Genomic DNA, 25,158 nt, shown 5'->3' with positions numbered 1-25,158 from the left:
TGTGTTTTTTGGGGGGGGGGGGGGAGTTTAGAGCTGACAAAGGTATTCTGTTGTTGAACAGTACAGAAGAGGTTGCAAGGAGATGGAAAAGATGGGAAGGCGTTTTAATTGAAATCGCTTTCCGAGGTTTGGTAAGTGATAGTGTATGGATCCATCGCCTCCAGGAAATCGTTTCTTCCAGTGTATCGGAGTGGATACCTAATCGACTTGACAAAATTATTCGGTTGTTGTTGTTGGATCCGATGGGTGGGTAGAAGTTGTATAAATTAACAGTAAATTGAAGAGGAAGGAAGATGAGAATGGCGGGGTACAGCGAAGAAGGAGGAGCGGGTTCACGCTACGTGCAACACCACCACCACCATCATCAACTTCTGAATCCTGAACTGCATCTGGACACGCCCTCCTCCTCCTCTATTCCATTTCCTCATCCTCATCTATTCAACCATTCCAATCACTCCGACGATGGTGATGATAATAATGATACTAATAATAATACTAATCCCTCTCAAAACCAACACGCCTCCCTTCGCCGCCCTCGTGGCCGTCCTCCTGGATCCAAAAACAAGCCCAAGCCTCCCATTATCCTCACTCGCGATAGTCCCAACGTCCTCGGCTCTCATGTCCTCGAGGTCTCCGCCTCCGCTGATATCGTCGATAGTCTCTCCAATTACGCCCGCCGCAGAGGGAGAGGACTCAGCATCCTCTGCGGCACTGGTACTGTCGCCAACGTCACGCTCCGTCACCCATCTGCCTCTCCTACGGCTAGCGTCATCACTCTTCATGGCAGGTTCGAGATTCTCTCCCTCACAGGCACTGTGCTTCCCCCGCCAGCTCCCCCGCAGGCAGGTGGACTGTCTATATTCCTAGCCGGGGCACAAGGGCAGGTGGTTGGAGGGACGGTGGTGGGGCCCTTGGTGGCTTCGGGGCCGGTGATTTTGATGGCGGCGTCATTCTCCAACGCTGTGTTTGAAAGGTTGCCTCTGGAAGAGGAGGAGGAAGGGGGAGTGCAAGTTCAACCGACGGCGTCGCAGTCGTCGGGAGTGACCGGAGGCGGACAGATGGGGGAGGGCGGTGGGAATCCAAACGAGGGGAGCGGCGGCGGAGTTGGGTTCCTGGGCAACAGTACAATAGCGGGATATCCTCCATTTGCAGGGGATTTGTTTGGTTGGGGAAGTGGAAGTGGAAGTGGGAGTGCCACAAAGCCTCGTCAGTTCTAATGTTTAATTAATGGCGATTAGGGTTTTTAGTTTAATATAATATGTGGTGTTGTGTTGAATGTTGTAATAATTAATGAAGAAGAAGAAGAAGAAGAAGAAGAAGAAGAAGAAGAAGAAGAAGATGTCGATGGTTGGTTTGTGTGGTTTAAGAAGTGCGGTGCTTCTGGTTGGTCACAGATTTGGAGGCGGTGAGTGAAGATAGGATGGAATGAATTAGTTGATCTCCTTTTCCGTTCCAGCTGCTTTGCTTTCTCTTCTTACTTTCACACCTTTCTTCAATATTCCCAGTAGTGAGGGTTGTGGAGTATGAATTTAATTTACACACAATTTGGTTGCTTTTTTGTTTTTGTTTTCAGGGTTTGTGTCATGCCTGTCATAAGCAATACAGAACTAGGGTTTCTTTCTCTCTCTCGCTCTCTCTCGCTCTCTCTCGCTCTCTCTCTCTCTATATATATATATATATTATATGCTTTCCTTCCACAGTTTCCAATACACAGATACCTCCTGTTTGCAGAAAACCCCAATTAAGGACTGGGTTTGTTTTGTTATTCAATAAAAAGTTCTTGGGTGTTAGAATAAAGAGAAGCTGCAGGTTGCTCTGGCAATTAGGTCAACTTTGTGCATTTTCATATTTCGGAATTGGAATAACTTCACTTTCACTCGCCTTTAAAACCCGTGCTTCGTGTTTCCTCTTCTTTTTTTAATTCCGTTTTAAATATAAATTCTTACAAATTTATCTCCAAAATTCATAATTGTTTTAATACGCATTCAGCTGTGTTTAAAGTTCACAAATATAGACACTCAATTAAAAGGTTAAGAAGAGTTACCCAACAGAATCTTTTGTTTCCTCCTCTAATTTTGTACTCATCTTCTATCTTACACCAAATTTAAAAGGGATAAGAATCTTCAAGCATAGGTGTTTGTGTTTGTTGAGTCTAATCTGTACCATTGATGCATGTGAGATGCAACTTCACTCATTCAGTGTATGTGAGTTGTTATCTGAGTTTGAGATTTTAATCAACACAATGATTTATGGCTACATTTTCAGAAATATATTAAATAAGTGCTATGTTCGAATTTGGCTTAAAAAGAGATACAAATGTAAAGAGAGACTAAAATCCAACCCAAAGGACTGAGCCCGAAGAGTATTTACATTACGTGATTAGCGTGTGTTCATACATTTGTTGGGCCGAAGACTTAAGTCGAGGATGGGCCCAAAGACATGAAAAGTCCAGTACCCACGTGAGGTTGGAGAGTGGATTTCTAGTGATTCCAGGAGGAGGGCTGGGGAATCGCTTCCCGGGATCGGACGGAACGGCGGGGTTGGAGCCACAGCTTCTCACCTGCCAACGCAACGTTTGGAAGTCCGGATAATTACCTCCTGTCCGACTGCACTACGCAACTCCAACACACAGAATTAGGGTTTTTCACTGCTCTTTCCTTCCCGCCCTCGTTAACCTGGTTAGCTTTTCTTATTTCCTAGTTTCTCCGATCCATACTGTTCCTGTATCTACCTGTTTAAGCCCCTGTCACAATCTTTTCCCTCCCTAAAATTCGCTGTTGGATTTGAATCAGGTCCATCCTAGATTGAATACCGCATCAATACGTCGCATTAGGCACATTCGATCAGTGAAGGGAGGCCATATCGTAGTCTCGAAGCCTTAGCGCCGCCCCGGTTAATCACTAGTTGGGGCTATTCTGACACTTGCCTTTCATTTTCCTTTTGTTTTCTTTCGTTTCTTTTGTAAGCTTTGTAGCAGTAAGCAATGGAAGAGGGGAAAAGTAAATCTAGGAGAGACGATTTGGAGAACCCAAAGAAGAGTCATCGGGACCGCGACAGGGAAAGGGATAAAGAGAGAAACGGTGATAGAGGCAGAGACAAGGAGAAGAGAGATCGTGAGAGTCGACGTTCTGAGAAGGAAAAGAGTGTCGATTCTGAAGAGCAGCAGTATGAGAGGGAGAAGGAAAAACTTAGAAGGGACAAGGATAAAACACGGAGTCGGGATGATGAAAGAGATAGAGCTAGGGTTAGGAGGAAGGATAGAGATAAGGAAAGGGACAAGGACAAAGAAGATAGGGGGAGGGAGAGAACGAGGGACAAGGAGAAGGAGAGGGACAAGGAGAAGGAGAGAGACAAGGAGAAAGAGAGAGACAAGGAGAAGGATAGAGAAAAGGAGAAGAGGGAAAGGGCAAGGGAAAAAGAGAGAGAGAAGAGAGAACGCATCAAAGAAGATCGTGAGAGGGACAGAGACAGAGAGAGGGAGATGAGAGAACGTGAGAGAGAGAGGGAAAAGGAAAGAGAGAAGGATAGAAGGAAGCGACGGGAAGTTAGCGATTATAGTGATGATGACTCTACTGACCATGGTAGGAAGCGACGTAGGAGAGACGATGAGGACCATAGAGCTCATGAAAGCAATAGCAGGATAAATAAGCAGAGAGATCACAGTGAAGAGAGTCCACGAGAGAAGAGTGAAGAAGATGCAACTGATAAGAATGAAACAAAACCAACTCGTGAAGAGGAGCTGGAAAATGAACAAAGGAGGTTGGATGAAGAAATGGAAAAACGAAGGCGAAGAGTTCAGGAGTGGCAAAAGTCACGAAGATTGAAGGAAGAAGCTGATGGAGATAAGCAGGGCGAACCGAATGCTGATGAACCGAAATCTGGCAAGACATGGACCCTTGAAGGTGAGTCTGATGATGAGTATGAGAATGCGAGACCCACCGAGGCAGATATGGATGTGGATGAAAATTCTAAGCCGCTTGTAGAAGGTGAGCAGGTTGCAGATGACTTCAACAATGGCAACGAAGCAGCTGGACCTCCACCGCAAGATAGCAGTAATGGTGATGCAGGCGATGAGGAAATTGACCCTCTGGATGCTTTCATGAACTCCATGGTACTGCCTGAAGTGGAGAAGCTAAACAAAATCGAGGCCCCCACAATTAATGACAATAAATTTGCAGAGTTGAAGAACAGAGACAAATCAAGTGATCAAAGTGGTGGTAAACCCCAAAGAAGAACTTCAAATAAATCAATGGGTAGAATAATTCCTGGTGAAGATTCTGACACAGACTATGGAGATCTTGAGAATGATGCAGATACTGTAGAAGATGAAGATGATGACGAGTTCATGAAAAGGGTCAAGAAGACAAAGGCTGAGAAGCTCTCTATTGTGGACCATTCAAAGATGGATTATCAACCTTTCCGAAAAAACTTCTATATTGAAGTGAAGGAGATAACGAGGATGACTTCTGAAGAAGTTGCTGCTTATCGGAAGCAACTGGAATTGAAGATACACGGAAAGGATGTTCCGAAGCCTGTTAAAACCTGGCATCAAACTGGACTTACGAGTAAAACTTTAGAAATGATTAAAAAACTTAACTATGAGAAGCCAATGCCGATACAAGCTCAGGCATTGCCAATAGTCATGAGTGGTCGAGATTGCATAGGTATTGCCAAAACTGGATCTGGAAAAACACTTGCATTTGTTCTTCCAATGCTGAGGCATATCAAGGATCAACTACCTGTTGTACCCGGTGATGGTCCTATCGGGCTTATCATGGCTCCTACCAGAGAGTTGGTCCAGCAGATCCATAGTGATATAAAGAAATTTTCAAAGGTTCTGGGTCTAAGGTGTGTGCCTGTATATGGCGGTTCTGGCGTTGCCCAACAAATTAGTGAGCTTAAGCGTGGCACTGAAATAGTAGTTTGTACTCCTGGAAGGATGATTGATATACTCTGCACTAGTGCAGGGAAAATAACAAATCTGCGTAGAGTTACATATTTGGTTATGGATGAAGCTGATAGGATGTTTGACATGGGTTTTGAACCTCAGATTACTCGAATTGTTCAAAATATTCGACCAGACCGTCAAACTGTACTATTTTCTGCTACTTTTCCTCGTCAGGTTGAAATTTTGGCCCGCAAAGTGTTGAACAAGCCTGTTGAAATACAGGTTGGTGGAAGGAGTGTTGTGAATAAGGACATCACACAGCTGGTTGAAGTGAGACCCGAAAATGAGAGGTTCTTGAGACTGTTAGAGCTATTGGGAGAATGGTATGAGAAGGGCAAGATTCTAATTTTTGTCCATTCACAGGAAAAATGTGATGCCCTTTTTAGGGATCTCCTTAAGCATGGTTACCCTTGCCTCTCACTCCATGGAGCCAAGGATCAGACTGATCGTGAGTCTACCATATCGGATTTCAAAAGCAATGTGTGCAACTTGTTAATTGCAACTAGTATTGCTGCCAGGGGTTTAGATGTCAAGGAGCTGGAGCTAGTGATCAATTTTGATGTTCCAAACCACTATGAAGATTATGTTCATCGTGTTGGTCGCACAGGTCGAGCTGGTCGTAAAGGGTGCGCTATCACATTTATTGCCGAGGAAGATTCAAGATATGCACCAGATCTTGTGAAAGCATTGGAACTCTCCGAGCAAGTTGTTCCTAATGATCTGAGAGCACTTGCTGATAGTTTCATGGCAAAGGTTAATCAGGGACTGGAGCAGGCCCATGGAACTGGATATGGTGGCAGTGGATTCAAATTTAATGAGGAAGAAGATGAAGTGAGGAGGGCAGCAAAGAAAGCGCAAGCTAAAGAATATGGTTTTGAGGAGGACAAATCAGATTCAGAAGACGAAGATGATGGTGTCCGGAAGGCAGGTGGCGATATCTCACAGCAGGCAGCTTTGGCCCAAATAGCTGCTATAGCAGCTGCCACTAAAGTCAGTGCAGCTTCCATCACAACTCCCAGCTCTGCTGCTCAGCTACTTCCAAATGGCGGATTACCCGTTTCTCTGCCCGGTGTTCTTGGGCTTGCAATTCCAGGAACAACAGCAGTTATTCCTGGTGCAACATTGCCTGCAGTTGCTAATGATGGGGCCGCTGCAAGGGCAGCATTAGCAGCTGCAATGAACTTGCAGCACAACCTGGCCAAGATTCAAGCTAGTGCAATACCTGAACACTATGAAGCAGAATTGGAAATTAACGATTTTCCACAGAATGCTCGATGGAAGGTAACCCATAAGGAGACTTTGGGCCCAATTTCAGAGTGGACTGGAGCTGCTATTACTACTAGGGGGCAGTTCTTCCCACCTGGCAAGATTGCTGGACCTGGAGAGCGCAAGCTATACTTGTTCATTGAAGGTCCAACTGAACAATCTGTTAAGAGAGCTAAAGCTGAGTTAAAACGCGTTCTTGAGGATATTACAAACCAAACATTGTCACTTCCCGGTGGATCACAACCAGGCAGATACTCAGTTGTTTAAGTGTGAGAACTTGATCTTTACTTTGAAGGCATGGTTTACTTGAATCCCTCTACTGCTGGAAATATGCACGTTTCACGTGCTTTTCCTCCTTTTCTTTTTTGCTGTTTTCAAATTGAGAAACAAAAAATCTATTAGCTTAGCCAGGAGCGTTGTATTCTCTCGATTTCTAATTCTTCTTAGCCTTCTAATATCTTGTATAATTTTGGCTTAGATGTAAGATAACATTAATATACATATTTAAATGTTCTCCTCTTTTGATTTTTGTTCTGTTTTTCTTTTCCTATGGTGCGAGGGATGTTATATACCATACCTAGATCGCATGTTCAATATTGTCTCTTCACTCTTACCTTGCAATAGTGGCTATCAGATGCAATTATGGTGCGCCACCCTTTGCGTCAGTGTTCCAGACATCCTTGCTCAATTTGATCAATGCTCCAGCGGGGCGATATTGTTACCATATTTCATCTATTAGAGTCTATTATCATTCTTTTGGGTTTATTTGAATTTTCTTTTTCCTTTTTCCAGGTTTAATTCAGAATGCTGCCGCCAATTGGTTTTCTTCCTTGATCTTCGTGATCTGATTTTCAGCTGGGATGTTGAAAGTCCTCAAGTTGGTGCCCTCAAGTTATAGAAGGTCACGGTTATCATATCTGGTTTATGAAATAATTCATATCTTGAATTGTTGATCGCCCATACAAGTATTGTATTTCATAATTTAAATATTTCCAGTTTTCAGAATGTTGCCTTTTATCTGATCCTTAGATTCTTAGACGTTTCTACCAATTTGCTGTGCTTGTCAAGAATCTCTAACCTCATTGTGGTAGGCAAACTTGCGTATTTTTGGGATCCTATCATTTGTTGAAATTGTTCTTTCCTTTCCGTTCTCTTTGTTTCCCATTTCTATGCTAGGAATAGTATTGTGAGTGGATTGTTTTTTGTTTTGTTTTGTTTTGTTTTGTTCTGTTCTGTTCTGTTCTTTTTAGAAAACTCGAGTAGAAAGAATAATGGGTGAGCTCCGGGAACCATATTTCTTCCTCTACTTTATACCGAACTACCTAGAGAATGCCAAAATAAGAATGATTGATCGTTTCGTACTTAATTGAAATGATCGAGCGCAAATTTTGTCAACCACAGGCATTTGTGATTGCAGGTTTGTGAAATCTTGGGAAAGCCTATGCCAAACCCTGCTCGGACGGAAGCAATTAAGGAGGTGGTGGGAGGTCTATAGTCGGGTTTATGATTCCTGCCCGGATGGCCTCCCTCCCAGAGGAGAGTAGTCAGAAAGTCCTTCCTTATCCTTCTGAATATTTTGGTTGTTTCCACTATGAGATAATGGTTTTCCTTGTAGGCTCCTTCTTATGCAGCCAAGCGATGGAAGATGATTTGAATCATTTGGGCTTCACATTGTTGTTCATGGAGGAAGCCTGCGTCTGGAACGGCGTTGTTCTTCAAGTGGGTAAGCGTATGGATCCGTTGTTGTTCCAACTTGCTAAGTTAGCTGGATGGTCTTGCATGAAGTCCTACGATTAGTCACCGTTGATTTGTTTTTGTTCTTTTAGTTGGTTTGCAAAGTTCATTGAAAATAATTAAAATTGAAAATAATTGATGCCCAAGTTTTCTTTTATAGTCATTGTTCGTGTGAGGTCACATATATTAAAAATCATTAGGGAGAAGATTTACTCCCTTTTAAACGATAATGATTATTTTAGTTGTGGTTTTCAAAATTTTTCATCCATTTTTTGTTAACTTGAATCTTTTATTTTTTTAATTCACACACAAAGGAGTTTGTATCCAAGCTCGTGTGACATATGATATTCTTTAGATCTCATTTAAAATCATGTTCAATATAAATACCTATCATGCATGACATGGACATGAATCTTTTAAGCATACGCATATGACAAGATATAAAATTACTTTACCAATTGAATAGACATTAATGATTGATAGTCATGCATTTTTTAAGCATGCGTATATGACAGGATATAAAATTACTTTACCGAATAAATAGACATTAATGATGGATAGAAGATTAAAAAACAAAATCATTTGGTAATAAAATTACTTTACCAAAGGAATAGACATTAATGATGGATAGAAAATTAAAAAACAAAATCATTTGGTAATTTGGCGTAGACATTTCTTTTTTTTTTTTTTTTGACATTTGACATCAAGACAGACAATAATTAAGATTATAAATGTGACACTTATGGTTGCTATGAAAAAAAGTGGCATGACATGTGAATTGTATGTGTGAATTGTATGTGCCATTATGAGTATGTGAGTTGAATATTCATTAAAAAAACATGAATTAATTTTAATAGTCACTGTTCAAAAAAAGAAATAAAATATGAAAAGCACAGTAGATGATTGGACGTTTAGGTTGGAAGAGTAAATGAGAGAAGTTTGTTAGCGTGTAAAAGAGGTGCATGGTTTGATTACCACATTTAAAATTAATTAGTGCAGTAGATATAATAAATGATTTGAGTTAAAATTCAATTTTCCCTTTCTCTGTCCATCTACCTAATCTCTTCCTCGCCTATTTTGTCCCATACTATTTCATTGATTGGTTCTACATTGTCGGTGGAGAGAAACCATAAGATCAAACTTCATTTAATTGTTTAATTTATTAATATTTTAGCAGGATAAAAAATAAGAAGAATACATATGTATATTAAATATTAAATATTAAAGATTAAAGATTAAAGATTAAATATTAAATATTAAATATTAAATATTAATGACAAAAAAGAAAAAAAGTAGGCGACAATCGAAGTCCAAATTGGGTTTCCCCTGCCCCGCAGCCTTTTGATTAATATAAGAATAAACCCACTGTCCCGCAGCCTTTTGATTAATATAAGAATAAATTTGTTTAAAAAAAGGAAAACCAAAACGGAAAAGGAATCTACGGAAACTTTGGAAACGTGGCAGAAGAAACGTGGGGATTTGACACAGTTTAGGTGTTTTTTCTTTTTTAAGGAGCGAGAAACTTGTCCACGCTTTTTCAGCGTGAAGGTTTGATCCTTGCAGTGGACGACACCAGCTTCCGATCTGCTTCTTTTAAACCAATACCACCATACATTTTTTTTTTGACAAATCCCCTCCACCATTCCCTTCTTCCTTCCCCTCAATCTTGTCGTGTTCAATCTTTCACCCTCACACCAAGCCTGGAACCCACCCCCGCCATGAACTTCCTCAGCCTCTTCATTGCCGCTTCCATTCCTGTTCTGAAAGTGCTTCTCATTACAGCGCTTGGCTCTTACCTGGCTCTCCCACACATCAACATCTTGGGCCCGGACGCCAGAAAGTATCTGAATGAAGTTGGCACTCTTATTCCCTTTTCCTTTCCTGCCTCTATCTTCCCCTTCCTCGATTCATGCTTTCTTTTCCACAGGTCACTTTTTACGTCTTCAATCCCGCGCTCGTCTCCTCCAACCTTGCTGAAACCATCACATATCACAGCATGGTCAAGATGTGTGTGTTTCTGGAAATGATTTCCGATTTGAATTTCACACATCTGTGCCTCCTCCTCAAAATTGAATGCTCTGTTGTGTTTGCACAGGTGGTTCATGCCTTTTAACATCCTCATTACTTTCGTTGTGGGATCTCTATTTGGTTGGATTGTGATTCAATTGACCAACCCACCTCCTCATCTCCGGGGTCTCATTCTGGGGTGCTGCTCCGCTGGTACAACTCCCCTCCCCCACTTCCCTTGTTTCCCATCATATTCTCTGTTTCAACCTAAACCCACGGGGCTTTGCTTTTCTTGATGATTGAACAGGAAATTTGGGCAACATTTTTCTGATTATATTACCCGCGGTTTGTAAAGAAAAGGGAAGCCCGTTTGGGGCCTCCGACGTCTGCACCACTTATGGATTGGCTTATGCTTCACTTTCAATGGCGGTGTGTTCCCTTCAAATCATTCTATTTTCATATGTTGTGAGGTTTTGCGTAATTGTTTGTTTATTAACTCAACTGTAAGCTCCTTTGGTGATGCATTTCAGATAGGAGCCATTTTTTTATGGTCATTTGTATACAATATTGTTCGAGTGTCTTCAAGGAGGCCCGCCGCTGATCCCAGGTTTAATGACTTGCCCATCAGTGCTAGATGCTCCGAAGCCTCGTTGATAGAGGAGCCATTGATTCACAATCAATCCCTTGACGATGATGACGACTCTTCTCAGAAATTATTAGTTTTGGAGGACGATGAAGTCATCTTCTCTTCGGAAGCGAAACATGAGGTGTTCTTTGGAATGTTTCTTCTTGCCCATCATTGCTTTCATTCTCATTTTAACATTTTTGGAGTTAAGTAATATAACACGTTATACAAATGCAATGGCAGGTTTCTGCTGCCGTCAGAATAAGGACATTCATCGAATCGCTTAATTTGAAAGCATTGTTTGCCCCTTCAACAACTGGAGCGGTATGTGGTGACATGAACCGAGTATTCATATCTGATATAAACATTCCAACATACTCATCATGCTCTTGTCTCTATACAGATAGCTGGCTTTGTGATTGGCCTCATCCCTCAACTTCGAAACTTGTTGATCGGTGCGGATGCGCCTCTGCGTGTGATCGATGACTCGGCTGCCTTGTTGGGGTATCAAATTTTCTTGAAACAATGTTATGCTCTCTAGTAGCATTGTAAGCAGATCACCCAATATTCATCTTTTAGTTTGAGGATTTTAAATGCTCCATGTGACTGCAGAGATGGAGCCATTCCAACTGTGACACTAATCGTAGGAGGGAACCTTCTAAGAGGTACAGCAACGGAAGTATATGAATATAAACCAGCTATAGTCTCAAAACTGGAAGAGGGAATATTATGCATTGTTTTGGTGAATGTCCAGGTTTGCGAGGATCGGATTCGGAGTTGAAGAAATCCATCGTCGTCGGTATTGTTTTTGTTCGTTATGTTGCACTGCCTCTGACCGGAATTTTGATTGTGAGAGGAGCTGCAAACTTTGGTTGGGTGGGAACCGATCCCTTGTATCTGTTTGTTCTTCTGCTTCAATTTGCAGTTCCCCCTGCAATGAACATTGGTAAAAAAACATAATACTCTGCCTGTTGGCTGCGAATTGTGTATGTTGTTATTGAAAACCAATGGTATTTTGCATTCAGGAACAATCACTCAATTGTTCGGAGCAGGAGAGGCAGAATGCTCCGTCATTATGCTGTGGACATACGCCTTAGCTTCAGTTTCGCTCACACTTTGGTCCACCTTCTTCATGTGGCTCGTGGGTTGATTGATTCTCCATCAACAACGGCAACAAAACTTCATCAAACTTTTGTCCTCAGCATCTAACGCCATGTCCACCAGAAATGTAAGAGCTACTTAGAGATAGGCAGCATGCGCGTATAGTAAGTAGGCTCTTTACAACAAACCTTTTTGTGGTTACATTTATTCATTCATTTATAAGTAATAAAAGTTACATTTCAATGTGGTCTTTACATTACAAAGCTTTTAGTATTTATAGGGCCTAAAAGATAAAACTCTCGAGGACATCACACAGAAACAAAAAAAGCAATGCCCCACACCACTGGTCAGCATCTCAGCTATTTTGTTTAATGAATTTAATAAGTTTTAGTGGCAGTGGTTGTTGATTCTTTCAAAAAGATGAAGTTGGGTAATGTTAAAAAGTCTGTGGCGGTTGATTCTATCTACAAAATAAACATTTGTTAATGGGCACATTAGTGGATTGTGGGACACCAAACCAAACCAAACCAAACCAAACATCATCCATTAGTAACTCAAAAACAAAAACAGAACAGATAGAGACATTAGTAATTTTGTCATACAAAATAGCTCAAAAGCCAGTCATTTTTGCTTGAGAAAAGCAACCATTCTCCTACCAAAAGTTAGCCAAATCTTCATTCAACACAGCATCGGTCAGAGATGTGTCCTGTTCAAGTTTCTTATCCAACCCTTTTAGCTCCCTATCCAGTCTCTCTTGCATTGTTGAATGTTCAACCTCCTTTTCATGATCTTCAAGTCTGTCTGCAAAAACCAATCAGCACTCTATGCGTTCACATATCAAACTCATAGACATAATGTAGACTCCAACTATGTCCATAACTCCAATTCATGACAAAAGAATAGAGAAAAAGGGTCAACAATGAGAGTTCGCCTTTATTTGCAAGTAGCTTGCTTTGACGAATATCATCCATCAAATCATCATAATAAAATGTATTGACATAATCCATAGAGGTTCTCATACTCACCTGAAATATCAACAGCTTTGGGATCGATCATAGTCCAGCCAATACTCGTTTGAACCTAAAAATAAGATATTACTAGCCTGTTGTGGCCTATCATCATCAGACTCCACAACATCAACATATCCCCGTGTTTTGAGCTGTTAAAGTTTTGCAATCCCAGCGCCTCCCCTTCTAGCTCTTCAATTTTTGGAGCATAACCCTTAACCAATTCACAATCCCAGCCACGGAAAACGGTTAGGATCTCATGTCCCAAAGAAATGTGTTCTTCTGTGCAAGCAAATCTAAGAAAGTAAAAGTTGCATCAGACCTTGTCGGAGTTGGATTCAATCTCGTCTAAAGATTTTTCATTCCACGCCGATTCAGTTGGATTCTGTAATTTTCATATCCGGCATACTTCTTCGTACTTTTTGCATACTTCTTCGTATCTTTCCATACTTCTTCAAAGCGGAGTTTTGCCTTTGCCATTTTCATTTAAAGAAATTTTTATATCTATGCCAAAAACTGTTGAAGAGAATAAAATGTACTTCTGCATACTATATTCCTGCATACTTCTTCAAAACTAAGTTGAGCATAAAGATTTAATTGGTGGGTGTGAGCCCAGTTTTGTGCATATAGTCTACGATGTGGCTCTTGAGTGCTACAATCTTGACGGTCGCCTTCTCCCTTGCCCGGTAAACTTCGCCGTAAGTTCCTTCTCCGACCTTCTCAAGCTTCTCGAACCCATCCATGACTGAAGCAGTGGTTGGCACCTCTCCATTTCTCTCTCTCTCCCTTTCTCCACAGAAAAGGAATTGAGAGCCCAAATCGGAGCGTCGAGTATGTTAGTTGTCCCCCTGTTTTTGAAATTCAAATTTATAGAGTTAGCAACGGGATCAGGCCCAACTTTTGGGCCCAGATGGCAGTGTGGGGCTGCCTCCTGCAGTTCCCTCTGCCGTCGCAACTCGGTGCAGTGGAGGTTTTTTTCCTCCTCCCACTTCCACGCCAAATTCTTTGAAGAAAGCCAGAGGGAGACCCCCTGGCTCTACCAACAAGAAGCAGTGTGATGCTCTGGGTAACTTACTTATTCCGCATCCCTTTGTAACTAATTGGCGTCTAGTGTTGGTACTTAACTGATTCTGGTTCTTGATATCTAAGATAGTTGCATTGTGTTCGTCCACATTGCTTTCTCCATCACTTCGGTCATCCATATCACTCTCATCATTGATTTGCATGTACAGAACTTTCAAAACCTTTAGCCTCTGCTGCAAATGTGGTTAAAATTGGGTGTCTTCCCTTGTAATGCAGAGTTTTCATTCTTGGGGGCTCGATTTGGACTCTGATATTGTGATTACCGCTTGAAATATTGTATAGTTGTAACTGTAGGGTCATCAGGAGTTGGATTTACCCCACATGTCATCACCGTGGAAGCTGGAGAGGTTCATATTTTTGTGTGTTTTACTTTTCTGAAAATGAATAGTTGAGTGAGAATAAGGAGACGTAAATGTTTTCCAGGATGTCTGTTCGAAAATAATGTCATTTTCCCAGAATGGGCCTAGAGCTGTTTGCATCCTTACAGCAAATGGTGCAACATCCAATGTGACTCTACGTCAACCAGCCATGTCTGCTGGAACCGTCACTTACCAGGTTTGATAATTTCTACTTCTCTTTTGAATGTTCAACGTATGCCTGCCTGGATCATAATTTCTTAGTGTCCCCATCTTCATGCCTCTAAATAGACCTTCTTCTTTCCTTATCTTAAACCAGATGGAATTTATGTGTTATACAGGGGCTATTCGAGATTTTGTCTCTATCTGGGTCATATCTCTTCTCCGAGAATGGCGGTCAGCGGGAGTCGAACTGGAGGTCTAAGTGTTTCATTATCTGGACCGGACGGTAGAGTATTAGGTGGTGGGGTGACTGATGGGGGGCACAAGGAGTTGAGGCAAGCAGACCAAATAGAACAGCCGCCTTTTACCGCACCCCATAAACTTGCTCCCATCCGTGCTGGAATGACGGGAACTAGCAGCAGCCGTGAAATATCCTCGGGAGGGCCTGGGAGTCCATTTGATCACAGTGCTGGAGCCTGCAATAATAACACCGTATCTTGGATGTGAAACTCGAGGTTGCTTCGTTAACTCGCTTGATTTGTTAACATGGCGGGGGCTAACGTGGAATCTGGTGTTCTGTTGTCTAATGTTACTCTAGTTCCAGTTTGAGTTGGCTTGGAAAGAACAGACGTGAAATAGTTGTGTTTTGTTTTGATAGTGATGGCATTACAAATCAAATGATGTGTTCATTTCAATTATTGCGCTACTACTTTGATGCTAAATAGTCTCAAAGAGAGAGTATTATTACAAACGGGACTTTTCTTCTTCAGCTATCTCTCGTTTGCTAACAACACATAGGGGCTGCCCCTTTAACTCCTTGCTCTTTTCAACAATAAGCGCAAGGAGAAGAAGCCTAAAGCAAAAGTCTGCCAAAACCATCCCCTTGAGTTAGCAGGATCCACCTTTCTGGCTAAGAACCATGCATAAGTACCCTCACCAACATGCAGTAGAAAGGCTATAAGAAACACCATTCTCACCACTTGAATTGACCTAAAGAAGAAAAGGCTGATGCCTTTGAAAAATGGAACAGGTCCTACGTCTGGAAGGAAAGCAGCACAAAACATGATGCTCATTCCGACAACACAGAACAGCCACGCATATATTGTTGGCCCATCGAGACTCTTCCTTTTTCTCTCCTGCCAATATGAGATGGTTGCAGCCATGCCCTCCTTTGGTGTCACCATTGGTACATACCCCAGCTCCTCCCTGGCTTTAAGATACGAGAAATAATTACTCACGCCAACCTGCACGATATATGCAAACTAATTAGGATTCAGAGGAGTTCATTCGGAATTCAGCATGGAAGCATTCTCCACATTATTAAGGAGCATTATAGAGATGGTGAAGGAAAGAACGATTTGACCGTGTAATTGTTCCTCAAAATTTGGTTGCAATTAGATGTCAAAACATTCAGCAAGACCATTTGCATGTTTGCAGGTGCAACAGTAAACAATAATAATGGTAATAACCTTGTAAATCTCAGGAGGAAGCATCAGAGGATGTGGAAGCCACCATCTATCCAGCCATGGATATAATATTGTGTACAATACAGCAAAAAATTTCCCCAAGAGAAGAGCTTTAGGAACAGGCAGGTAAGAATTTGGCAAGTCATAACCTAAGCTATTGAGCAGAGGCTTCATAAATTCGTAAGAATTAACTGGACAACCTGATGCAAATAGAGAGATTGTCAGCAAAGCCCCATCGTCTAGTGATGGAAACAAAACAGCACCATATTGAAGCAAACTACATAGTGTGGAGGGGAGGGTTGTGAAAAGTAAGGAAGGGTGCAGAGCTACCATCTGATACATAATATGGCTGGCCAGCAGCTACTGGGGCTCCTCCTTTAACGGGAATGTCGTCCAAAAGCCCCACGCATGCCAATATCAAAGCCAGCACGAGATTATCCACATAGATCCAGTCAGTTTTAGCACTTGGCTTCCCAACCCTAAAGTGTAGCAAGCCTAACTTTGCCAAGGAGACCAACCTAGGAAAATGCCTCTCTTCCCCTGGTCCGTAGATAGCACAAGAACGTATAGCACAGGTGTAAAGACATTTGCCATTCCTGTTCCTACAAATGAAAAGCACGAGCAAGAAAATAATGGCATGGGCATTGTAAAAATGCAATGACAACTTGGATGGATGCTATAAGTTTTATTTAATCAAATTTTCATTTTTCCTTTCACAAATCCTCAGTCACATCAGAAGATATCCTAATGACTGCACAAAGAGCAATCCCAATACCATGGAAGTTACGAAGATAGCTATATATCTATATATATCCTAGAAAATTGACTTACTTTAAGGGGCGTCCGTTGGTCTTCAAAACTAACTGTTCTGCAATGGATTTACTTCGAGCATATGCATCAACATGATCATCAATTGGGAAATAAGGTAATCCCTCATTGCCATTAACAATCTCTTGACCTCCAAACACTACATTATACGTGCTCATATAAACGAGCCGCCTAACGCCGTACTCCAGGCAAGCATCCAAGACATGGCATGTTCCATTAATATTAACCTCATCGATGCGACCAACTTGAAGCATTTCTTTCCCCGACAATCCATATGCCGCCAGGTGGAATACACAATCAGCACCACGAACAGCTCTTTCCACATCCTTTTTACAGGTAACATCCCCTACATGACTGCAAGAGTTAACATCGAGAGAAGCCTAGTGTGTTGTACTCGAGTTTACTTTTAATCACTAGAGAGATTGCAGCAGATACGCATTACTGAATATGCAAATCATCGAAAATTCCGACAAGACCGTTCTAGGGGAAAGGAATGAAAGCCATAAAAAGATTTCAATAGAGACAAGTAGCGCCAGGATGATCGAAGTGCATGCGTACAGATGAAAGATTATAGTCGCGCCTCCAAGGCTAATCGCAAAACAAACAGTAAAAGGGGGACCTAATTGCAGAAAGGAATGAACCTTGGATGATTTTGACTCCGTGAATCTTGAGGTCGTCGGACCAAGGAGAAGCTGGTCGGAGGTCAAAGGCTCGGACCTGAAGAGCACCTCTGCGGACAAGCTCTAAGCAGAGGGCGGAGCCGACGAAGCCCAATGCGCCGGTAACGACGAAGGTGTTGGCTTCAATGCCTTCATTGGCGCTCAAATGCATCTCGTGAGATCGAAATTTGGAGTAATTGCAGACAGTATCAGCGACTTTGACGAAATCTCAGAGAAAACCAAGTCTTCCAGAGAATTTAAGATCCAGCCTATTTCGTTTTAACTCAAAAGTGGTTTGGCGTTAAAAATTAAGTTTTTAAAAGTATCCATAGAATTTTCGGACTTTTAAAAATTTTCATTTTAAGTAATGATTATTTATTTATTATTATTATTTTTTTAATGATATTTGTAGATTTGTTCATATAACCCGACTCAACTAAATCGATTAGGGGGTAAAATTTTGCACAGTTTCCTCGTTTTAACTTTCATTGACTTTTGTTTTTCTTTCTACGTAGGGCCTATTGTAGGAGTTTGGCAGATTTTAGAATTTCTCAAGACCGAAACTTAAACAAAAAAGTGTCACACTTCCTAAGTAAGTGTCACCTCGAAACCTTGAATTTAGCTATGTTCATGAAAGTATGATATAAGAAGCATGTCATAGAAATTTAAGCATGAAATGAGTTGATTTGACATATGTAAGAGCACATTAAACGTTATAATGCATGTTTATCGAGAAATGAACTCTTTGAGCTATGATTTGCTCTAAATTTAGAGTATGTCTTTAGTACGATATAAACTTGTCATAGGAAACTTATTGTCAAAAGTTTGAGCGTGAAATGACTTGAGATGACACATGTTGAATGTTATTATACATGTGTTATTTTATTGTTGGTAGTACTTAGTGGGGACTTCTTGTAAGTTGTCAATTAGTTTCTTTTGTGTAAACCTGCCATGAGTGGTAGGAGTCCACGGTAGTACCGTTGAGATTTAGTTGGATTTTAGAATGCATAAGGTCGCGCGTGGAGGACTTAGAGCTATGGAGGACTTAGAGCTATAATGATGAAAGACTTAGAGCTATAATGATGAAAGAAAATAGCAGAAATGAGTAGGTAGAGAAGTTTAGAAAAATTTGAGGGTTGAAGGTTGATATAAAACTAAGAATCCATACAAGTGTGTTTGGTGTGATGCTCCTACAACCAAAAAATGAATTAGAAAAGAGAGGCAAAACAGAACCTGGGTATGCTCTCCAAGCGAAAAGCAAAAGGGAAAAAAGGTAAAGGTCTAGAAGAAGAAGGATGTGTAGGGGCAGAATCTGAAGGCTCCGTAAGTGGTGGCGTAAGCATTAAGGAGCTCGTTTTGGGCGGACCAGAAGTCGGCTTTCAGCCCACCCCTTCTAATCGCTTTCAGTATCTTGTTCCGGTGAATGTAGCTCCTCACCGCCACCTTCTGGGTGCCTGCGCCCACCTCCACCTTCTCCACCTTCTCCACCCCTGCTCACATTAACATTCACATTATTAACATTCACATTATTAACATTCACATGCATTCAATTCCTCCTCCTCTTCCTTTTTCCTTTACCTTTCAACTTCGCCAAGCTCTTTCTCAGCCTCTTCTCGTGGATTCCGACCATCTCCACTTTCAACTCAACTGTCTGGTACACCGCCCAAGCACATTATTAGTCCCCTCACATAATAGTAATAATACTATATTAATACTGATCTACATGGATTAAATGGTTACCTCCATGGAAGTGGATGGCCTGGAGGAAACAGAGCAAACAAATGGAGGGTTCAAGAGCTGAAGTGCAGAGGAGAAGCAGGGGAGAGGGCAGAAGGGTTTATATACACACACAGGCTGTAGCAGAACAAAAGTGGGGTCAACTCCAATCTTTCCTTTTTTTTCCAAAGAAACCGACAGACAGAGAACCAAATTACGAGAAGATTCAAGGATCCCCTGTTCCGTCCTGTTCTGCTCTCAAATCAAAGCTACGCTGAAAAGAGCATTTGATCACATCCTAGCCATCCATTGGGATCAAAAACCCCATCTTTACCTTTATAAAGAAAGAGACGGACTCCCCCTGTTCGCAAGTTTGGTATTTTTAGTCTCTGCCTCGTCGATGCCGCATCCTGAAAGTGACATGCTATTTTCTTTGGCTTGTCTAGAAAGAAATGTCCGACACAGATTCGGAGCGGAGCAGAGGAGAACCTTAGTCTTCACGAATTTTCAGACACTGGAATCTTCGTTATTTCCAATCCCTTTATCCATTTTTTTGAAAACATAAAAACATATATTAACAGTTTGTAAATGGAAGAAGATGGAAATGAAATGCTAGTTTGAAAAAGTCAAATTAAACTAAATAATTTAATTTATTATTATACCCAACAGTCTGAGGGATCAAGCCAGGGAAGAAATGCTTCCCGATTCGCATATTCAAGGTATCTGGAAACCCTTCAAAGCTTCGTCTTCCTCAATAGTCCACGCTCCCATCAAATCAAATCAAACACAACCTTCCTCTTCATCTCATCTTCTTTGATTTCCGCCATTGAAACCTCAATCCTAACCATGGGCCTCAAAGTGCTCTCCGCTCTCGACACTGCCAAAACCCAATTGTACCATTTCAAGGCCATCGTCATCGCCGGGATGGGCCTCTTCACCGACGCCTACGATCTCTTCAGCATCACTCCCGTTATGACCCTCGTCGGACGTGTGTACTACCAGGACAAACACTACGAGATTCCCGCCGCCGTCAAATCCGCCATGCTCGCCGTCGCCCTTCTCGGCACCGCCACGGGTCAAGTGGTGTTCGGCATACTCGGAGATCGAGTGGGACGACGGCGCGTGTACGGACTCGCATTGGCGCTGATGGTGCTGAGTTCCATCGGATGTGGGTTCTCAATCTGCACCACAAGGAGCTGCGTCCTTGTCAGCCTAGGGTTCTTCAGGTTCCTTCTGGGACTGGGAATTGGGGGAGATTACCCATTGTCGGCGACCATAATGTCGGAGTTCGCCAACAAGAAGACACGTGGAGCGTTCATAGCGGCGGTGTTCTCGATGCAGGGATTCGGGATCTTGGCCAGCTCCACGGTGACCATGATCGTGTGCTCCATATTCGATCGGGCCTCCAATTACCCACCCAGCAATCATACCCCCATGGGGGCGGATATTGCTTGGAGGTTGATTCTCCTGCTCGGCGCTCTTCCGGCGGCGATGACTTATTACTGGCGAATGATGATGCCGGAAACCGCCAGGTCAATTCCTTTTTGTTTTCCTCCTTTCTTTTCTGAAGTTCGTGTGGAAATTATCGGACCAACCAAATTGAGCGGTTGACTTTCTTGGTCTTAAAAATAATTCTCGAGAGTAGGTGTTTCTTGATGCAATCAATCATCATAATTTAGTATTTTAAATATCCTTTTCCACAAATTAAAAAATTTCAATTTAATTTCTTATTATTTTATTATTGGAGCAATGGAATTTTAGAACAAGAATTGAGCTTCTAAGAAATAAAAATGGCTGATTTTCAAAGAAATTCCTTCTTCAAATGCCCAAATTTGATTTGATGACAGATACACAGCTCTGGTTGAGCGGAATGTGGCACAAGCGGCGAAGGACATGGAGAAGGTGTTGGATGTGTCGTTGGCTGATATCACCGAGGACAGCCCTGTTTCCCCTCCCCCTCCAAATTTCCCCTTCTTTTCCAACGAATTTCTCCGTCGCCACGGCCGCGACCTTCTCTCCTGCGCCGCCGCTTGGTTCCTCGTCGACGTTGTGTTCTACAGCAGCAACCTCTTCCAATCCAGAATCTATACCCAATTCCTTCCCCCAAAACTCAGCCGCAACGTCTACCGAGACGCCTTCAACGAAGCCAAACTCCAAGCCATCGTGGCCGTCTGTTCCACCATTCCTGGCTACTGGGTCTCCGTCTATTTCATCGACCGACTCGGCCGAGTGAAAATCCAAATCATGGGGTTTCTCTTCATGGGCATTGGCTATTTCGCCATCGCCATTCCCTACAACAGATACTGGGACTCCGATCACAAATTTGGCTTCATGGTAATCTACTGCCTCACATTCTTCTTCTCAAACTTCGGCCCCAACACCACCACTTTCATTCTCCCTGCCGAGCTCTTTCCCGCCAGGTTCAGATCCACCTGCCATGGAATCTCCGGCGCGGCTGGCAAAATCGGGGCCATCATCGGGGCCGTGGGGTTCCTTTGGGCTTCGCACGACCGGTCGGATAATGGAATTGGGATGCAGGCGTCGCTGATAATACTTGGTGGGGCGAGTCTGGTGGGAGTGGCGGTGACGTATTTGTTCACCAGAGAGACCACCGGAAGGTCGTTGGAAGAGAACGAGAAGGAAGATGAGTACGCTGGAGTTTGGTTTATAAGGTTGTTTCTCCACAATAATACTGCTTCTGCTTCCTCCCGTCTGTCTGTTGGTGAACGCGAGGACATGTCGTCACGTTCAACCGCCAACTCCATTCGAAGTAGTACACCAATTCATTAGAGATGAGTTTCGTCTGATGTAAACGAGTGGCGTGCAGCTTTTGGTTTTGGATTCCATGTATTTAATTTGTTACCCAAATGGAAGTATAATAGATAAAGAGGGAAAAGTACAAAAGTATTAATACTCATTTTTGTGAAGGCAGCTCTAAGCTTGGCTTTCAGTTTAAGACTGATATAATTGTTTGTGTTCAACAGACAATGTTACATCCCTAGAACATCAAAACATCGTCCATGCCCGTGGAGAATCTTGGCCTTCAGATGCTTAGACGTTTTTTGAACAACTTTTAGCCTGCTTTTGTTACTACCCGAGTAGGTAGCTTAGCGTCAAACCTGTATCTGCATGTACCAAATATTTCTTTTGACCGAGATTGCTGCCTAAATTCTAGTCGATTTGATGATCCCTTCCGTCCGGGATTCATGCAATCCCGCAACAATCCAACCAATTCTGGCTTAGATGGCATGAATTTTAGTTAATTTCGAACCAAATTACCTAACTTTGAGAGTCCAAATCAAACAAGATCCATACCATTCTGCCCAGGCTTCAAGCTCTCTTTTTTCTAATTTTGAATTTCCAATTCTTACACCCAAAACTCTCCAACTCTCTCATCCTTGTTGTTTTGTCCCCAACCCATTCCTAAAAAAACAGAGTTAATCGACCACAAGAATACCCGGCTAAGTTTGCAGAGTAATCCACCATACTCTTGCTTCCATGCATTCTATCCAATAAAACAGTTCAAAAAATTTCCAGGGAATATAATTTCAACATAATCTCATATTGCAAAACCCAGGGTGAGGTGAGGCCCCTAATTCATATCCCTTGCACTGCTGGACATGGAGTCGCAAGAGTTGGCTAAACTACTCCAATCACCTAAACTTATCCTTCTCATGATGTTGATCTTTGAGCTCCCTCTACTTTATGTCGCACCAAACATTGAAAGGAGAGTTATTAAAATATCGGAGTTGAAACTCCTACTTGTAGTCACTGCACCTTGTTTGTTTTACAAAAGTTCAAAATATTTCTATCACAACCAGACATTAACACCTCTATCCTCCATCATCGTCAACACTCCCAGTCACGTAAATCTGGAAATTTTGTTTCAATTCAATAGTGGACAGGACCAAAGGGTTGGTACTATATGGACTGTGTGAATGAAAACGAGTTGTTCTGATCGTGGGATTTCTTCATATCCACCATTTTATTACTGTAAAATTTTCATACGAGCACATAACATTTGCAGGCATGTATCTCATATAGTTCCCACTTCCATCTCATGGTTCAGTCTCCACTTTCACGGCCATGTTATCCCAGAAACTTTCTTCAAAATTTATTAAGGGAACGAAAAGAAAAATAAGAACAGGAAATTTATACTTCCCATATTGAATATTCTTCAAGGAAACAAATTATTATTTTTTTCTCCGAAGATGAAGCCACAAAAGTAAAACAAACTACGAGTTATTGAGAGATGATGATAATAAGTCCAGTACACACCATTATCAACATAAGAGGAATACAACTCTGCAAATGCAAGCCTACATGATCAGACGGTCCTGCATAACAAGAGAACAGAAAATCAACGCCAGAGCTCATAATACTCGTATAGCATTCAACGCAATTCCAAACATTTTTTCTGCAAATTAAAGCCATAGTCTGAAACCCATACGTCGAGGTATCAAGAAATTATGATGCAGCAAAGATTGTAAATTTCAAAGTCCATGGGCATGGATGTTAGGAATCACAACCCTCCACAATGGTATGATATTGTCCACTTTGAGCGTAAGCTCTCGTGGCTTTGCTTTGGGCTTTCCCAAAAGGCCTAATACCAAGAGAGATAGTATTCCTTGCATATAAAGCCATGATCATTGCCTAAATTAGCCAATGTGGAACTCACTCTCAACAATCCTCAACAATGGATGGCTGGCTTAGGAAATTTTCTTTTACATGTGCGCAGTGTGTCCAGGGGTTTACCATCGAGAATAAGCAACCTTACGTTCAAGCAATAGAGGCATAATCAATGATGAAGTTAGGGAGATCAACTACTAATATGCCCATTAAATGGCTGGTCATCTAGATGATGATCCTAGAAAAACAAGAAGTCTGCAAAGTTGGATCTAATAAGGCCTACTTTCATCCATTCTAAACCTAGTTTATTCGGTCTAATTTCCCGCAAAATCAAAACAGAGTTATCAAGAAAAGATTCGATTAGAAGTTACTCAGAGAAAGGCAAAAAATGTAGAGACAAGTTCAAATACGTTTTGTATACCTCAATCACCACGACGAGGGAAGTATAAGAACACGTTTCTTAGCTACGGAAAGTCACGAAAACAAGTACAAATCCGTCAATTATGATCATTATCAATTTCGTAGCCAATGATTATCAGATACACGAAACATCAATTGCTGATTGCAACCAAACCAAACATTTATTCAAATAGAAGGGAACGCGTTCGTTGACATATAATATGCAGCAGTCAGGCAAAATCATCTATCAATATCTTAGAAAAAACTCAGAATAAGGATGAAAATTGAAAAGCGCTGACCCTAAGGGATGACAGATCGAGACGAACAAAACAGGAGGGGGAAAGTGTCCTATTTGGATGACTTATCGTCATTCTTGTAATAAACGTAATCGGGAGGAGAGTAAAGGAGAGCGGCGGCCATGGCTGCCGGCAGAACAGCGTACTTGGCGAACACAGCGAGTTTCCTCACCAGCGGCTCTCCTCTCATTAGCGCCATTTTTCTGCAGATTTCACCGAAAGGAATCTTCCAATAATTGAAGGATGTATCCAGTTGGGAGTTGGTACATTACACTATATACGCCGCCAGCCCACAGTATCGCACTCTTCTATACCGGTCAGGCCCATTCACACAAATTCGAGCCTTAACCACAGGCCCGCATTCTAAGATTCCTTGTAGTTTATGGGCCTTAAGTAGCAGTCACCCAGGACCCGCCCATTTTGTTGCCATGGTTTTTTTTCGATTCTTTTTATTATATTTAATTGTTAAAATGTTACTTTTTTGAAATATTTTTTATTTACTAAATTCATTCCTAAGGTAGATATGACCTTGACACCTTAGATGTGCTAGGACCCTACAGAGTTTGAATGGCTGGACCCCATGTCCATTCAAGAGGATAACAAAATATTTTTTTTATAATAGTGTAGAAACCTCTTTTTAGCAGAATAGTTTATTAAAGTAGACAATATCCCTCCATTTTTCATAAACTTACCAGCTGTGGCGACAAGGATGAGGAGAAACACGATATTTTGAATATAATATATGATACCATTGGTATCCTACAAGAACAAGCTTGCCTTTTGCTGCAGCCATGTTGTTGAGATACAAAGAAGAAGAAGAATGAGATAAAAAAAAAAAAAAAAAAAAAAAAAAAAAAAAAAAAAAAAAAAAAAAAA

The 25,158-nt window shown here is 41.7% G+C and overlaps 6 protein-coding genes, 1 long non-coding RNA gene and 1 pseudogene across 14 annotated transcripts in view; 5 read left to right on the top strand and 3 right to left on the bottom strand.

Moving 5' to 3' along the window:
* LOC111442628 (AT-hook motif nuclear-localized protein 29-like) overlaps positions 1–1,625 on the top strand; it is a 2,446-nt gene extending 821 nt beyond the window's left edge. The window contains exon 2 of the mRNA XM_023080072.1: positions 62–1,625. Coding sequence (XP_022935840.1) covers positions 294–1,217 — 924 coding nt within the window. The 5' untranslated portion in view covers positions 62–293 and the 3' untranslated portion in view covers positions 1,218–1,625. The remainder of the gene's footprint in view (positions 1–61) is intronic.
* An 829-nt stretch (positions 1,626–2,454) lies between these two features.
* LOC111442929 (DEAD-box ATP-dependent RNA helicase 42) lies at positions 2,455–8,141 on the top strand. 5 transcript variants are annotated; one of them, XR_002710402.1, is made up of 4 exons: positions 2,455–2,678; positions 2,793–6,483; positions 7,007–7,115; positions 7,632–8,141. XR_002710402.1 is itself a non-coding variant. In XM_023080487.1 (3 exons), exon 2 carries the CDS (start codon positions 2,984–2,986, stop codon positions 6,479–6,481), a length of 3,498 nt encoding a protein of 1,165 aa, XP_022936255.1. In that variant the 5' UTR covers positions 2,455–2,678; positions 2,793–2,983; the 3' UTR covers positions 6,482–6,483; positions 7,007–7,360. The 5 variants fall into 5 exon arrangements, 1 of the variants encoding a protein (XP_022936255.1); XR_002710401.1 differs by lacking the exon at positions 7,632–8,141 and having other exon boundaries at positions 2,793–6,859; positions 7,007–7,360; XR_002710400.1 differs by lacking the exon at positions 7,632–8,141 and having other exon boundaries at positions 2,793–6,875; positions 7,007–7,360.
* Positions 8,142–9,471: 1,330 nt separating this feature from the next.
* Positions 9,472–11,935, top strand: LOC111443634 (protein PIN-LIKES 3-like). The gene is made up of 10 exons (XM_023081539.1): positions 9,472–9,801; positions 9,876–9,955; positions 10,044–10,168; positions 10,263–10,384; positions 10,486–10,722; positions 10,824–10,904; positions 10,984–11,084; positions 11,193–11,245; positions 11,335–11,526; positions 11,606–11,935. The coding sequence occupies exons 1-10, from the start codon at positions 9,667–9,669 to the stop codon at positions 11,728–11,730; spliced, it is 1,251 nt and encodes a 416-aa protein (XP_022937307.1). The 5' UTR covers positions 9,472–9,666; the 3' UTR covers positions 11,731–11,935.
* A 1,494-nt stretch (positions 11,936–13,429) lies between these two features.
* On the top strand, positions 13,430–14,984 carry LOC111442954 (annotated as a pseudogene).
* Positions 14,956–17,573, bottom strand: LOC111443633 (short-chain dehydrogenase/reductase family 42E member 1-like). Its single transcript, XM_023081538.1, has 5 exons — positions 17,225–17,573; positions 16,587–16,929; positions 16,086–16,357; positions 15,759–15,955; positions 14,956–15,533 (listed from the first exon to the last, which is right to left on the bottom strand). Exons 1-5 carry the CDS (start codon positions 17,412–17,414, stop codon positions 15,099–15,101), a joined length of 1,437 nt encoding a protein of 478 aa, XP_022937306.1. The 5' UTR covers positions 17,415–17,573; the 3' UTR covers positions 14,956–15,098.
* An 810-nt stretch (positions 17,574–18,383) lies between these two features.
* LOC111443638 (heavy metal-associated isoprenylated plant protein 31-like) lies at positions 18,384–19,671 on the bottom strand. 4 transcript variants are annotated; one of them, XM_023081546.1, is made up of 4 exons: positions 18,983–19,671; positions 18,821–18,893; positions 18,555–18,732; positions 18,384–18,475 (listed from the first exon to the last, which is right to left on the bottom strand). In XM_023081546.1, the coding sequence occupies exons 1-4, from the start codon at positions 18,986–18,988 to the stop codon at positions 18,451–18,453; spliced, it is 282 nt and encodes a 93-aa protein (XP_022937314.1). In that variant the 5' UTR covers positions 18,989–19,671; the 3' UTR covers positions 18,384–18,450. The 4 variants fall into 4 exon arrangements, with proteins under 4 accessions (XP_022937314.1, XP_022937315.1, XP_022937313.1 ...); XM_023081545.1 differs by lacking the exon at positions 18,384–18,475 and having other exon boundaries at positions 18,482–18,732; positions 18,983–19,497; positions 19,621–19,660; XM_023081547.1 differs by having other exon boundaries at positions 18,470–18,722; positions 18,820–18,893.
* Positions 19,595–22,047, top strand: LOC111443635 (probable inorganic phosphate transporter 1-9). The gene is made up of 2 exons (XM_023081540.1): positions 19,595–20,490; positions 20,806–22,047. Exons 1-2 carry the CDS (start codon positions 19,805–19,807, stop codon positions 21,746–21,748), a joined length of 1,629 nt encoding a protein of 542 aa, XP_022937308.1. The 5' UTR covers positions 19,595–19,804; the 3' UTR covers positions 21,749–22,047.
* A 1,004-nt stretch (positions 22,048–23,051) lies between these two features.
* LOC111443640 lies at positions 23,052–24,551 on the bottom strand. Its single transcript, XR_002710541.1, has 2 exons — positions 24,286–24,551; positions 23,052–23,295 (listed from the first exon to the last, which is right to left on the bottom strand). It is a non-coding gene; the product is annotated as an uncharacterized LOC111443640 (long non-coding RNA).
* Between the last annotated feature and the right edge of the window lie 607 nt (positions 24,552–25,158).

This window comes from Cucurbita moschata, unplaced genomic scaffold, assembly GCF_002738365.1.
Source record: "Cucurbita moschata cultivar Rifu unplaced genomic scaffold, Cmos_1.0 Cmo_Scf00005, whole genome shotgun sequence".
NCBI classification, from domain to species: Eukaryota; Viridiplantae; Streptophyta; class Magnoliopsida; order Cucurbitales; family Cucurbitaceae; genus Cucurbita; species Cucurbita moschata.
Note: the sequence above shows the minus strand (reverse complement) of the source record. Positions and strands in the feature narration are given on the sequence as shown.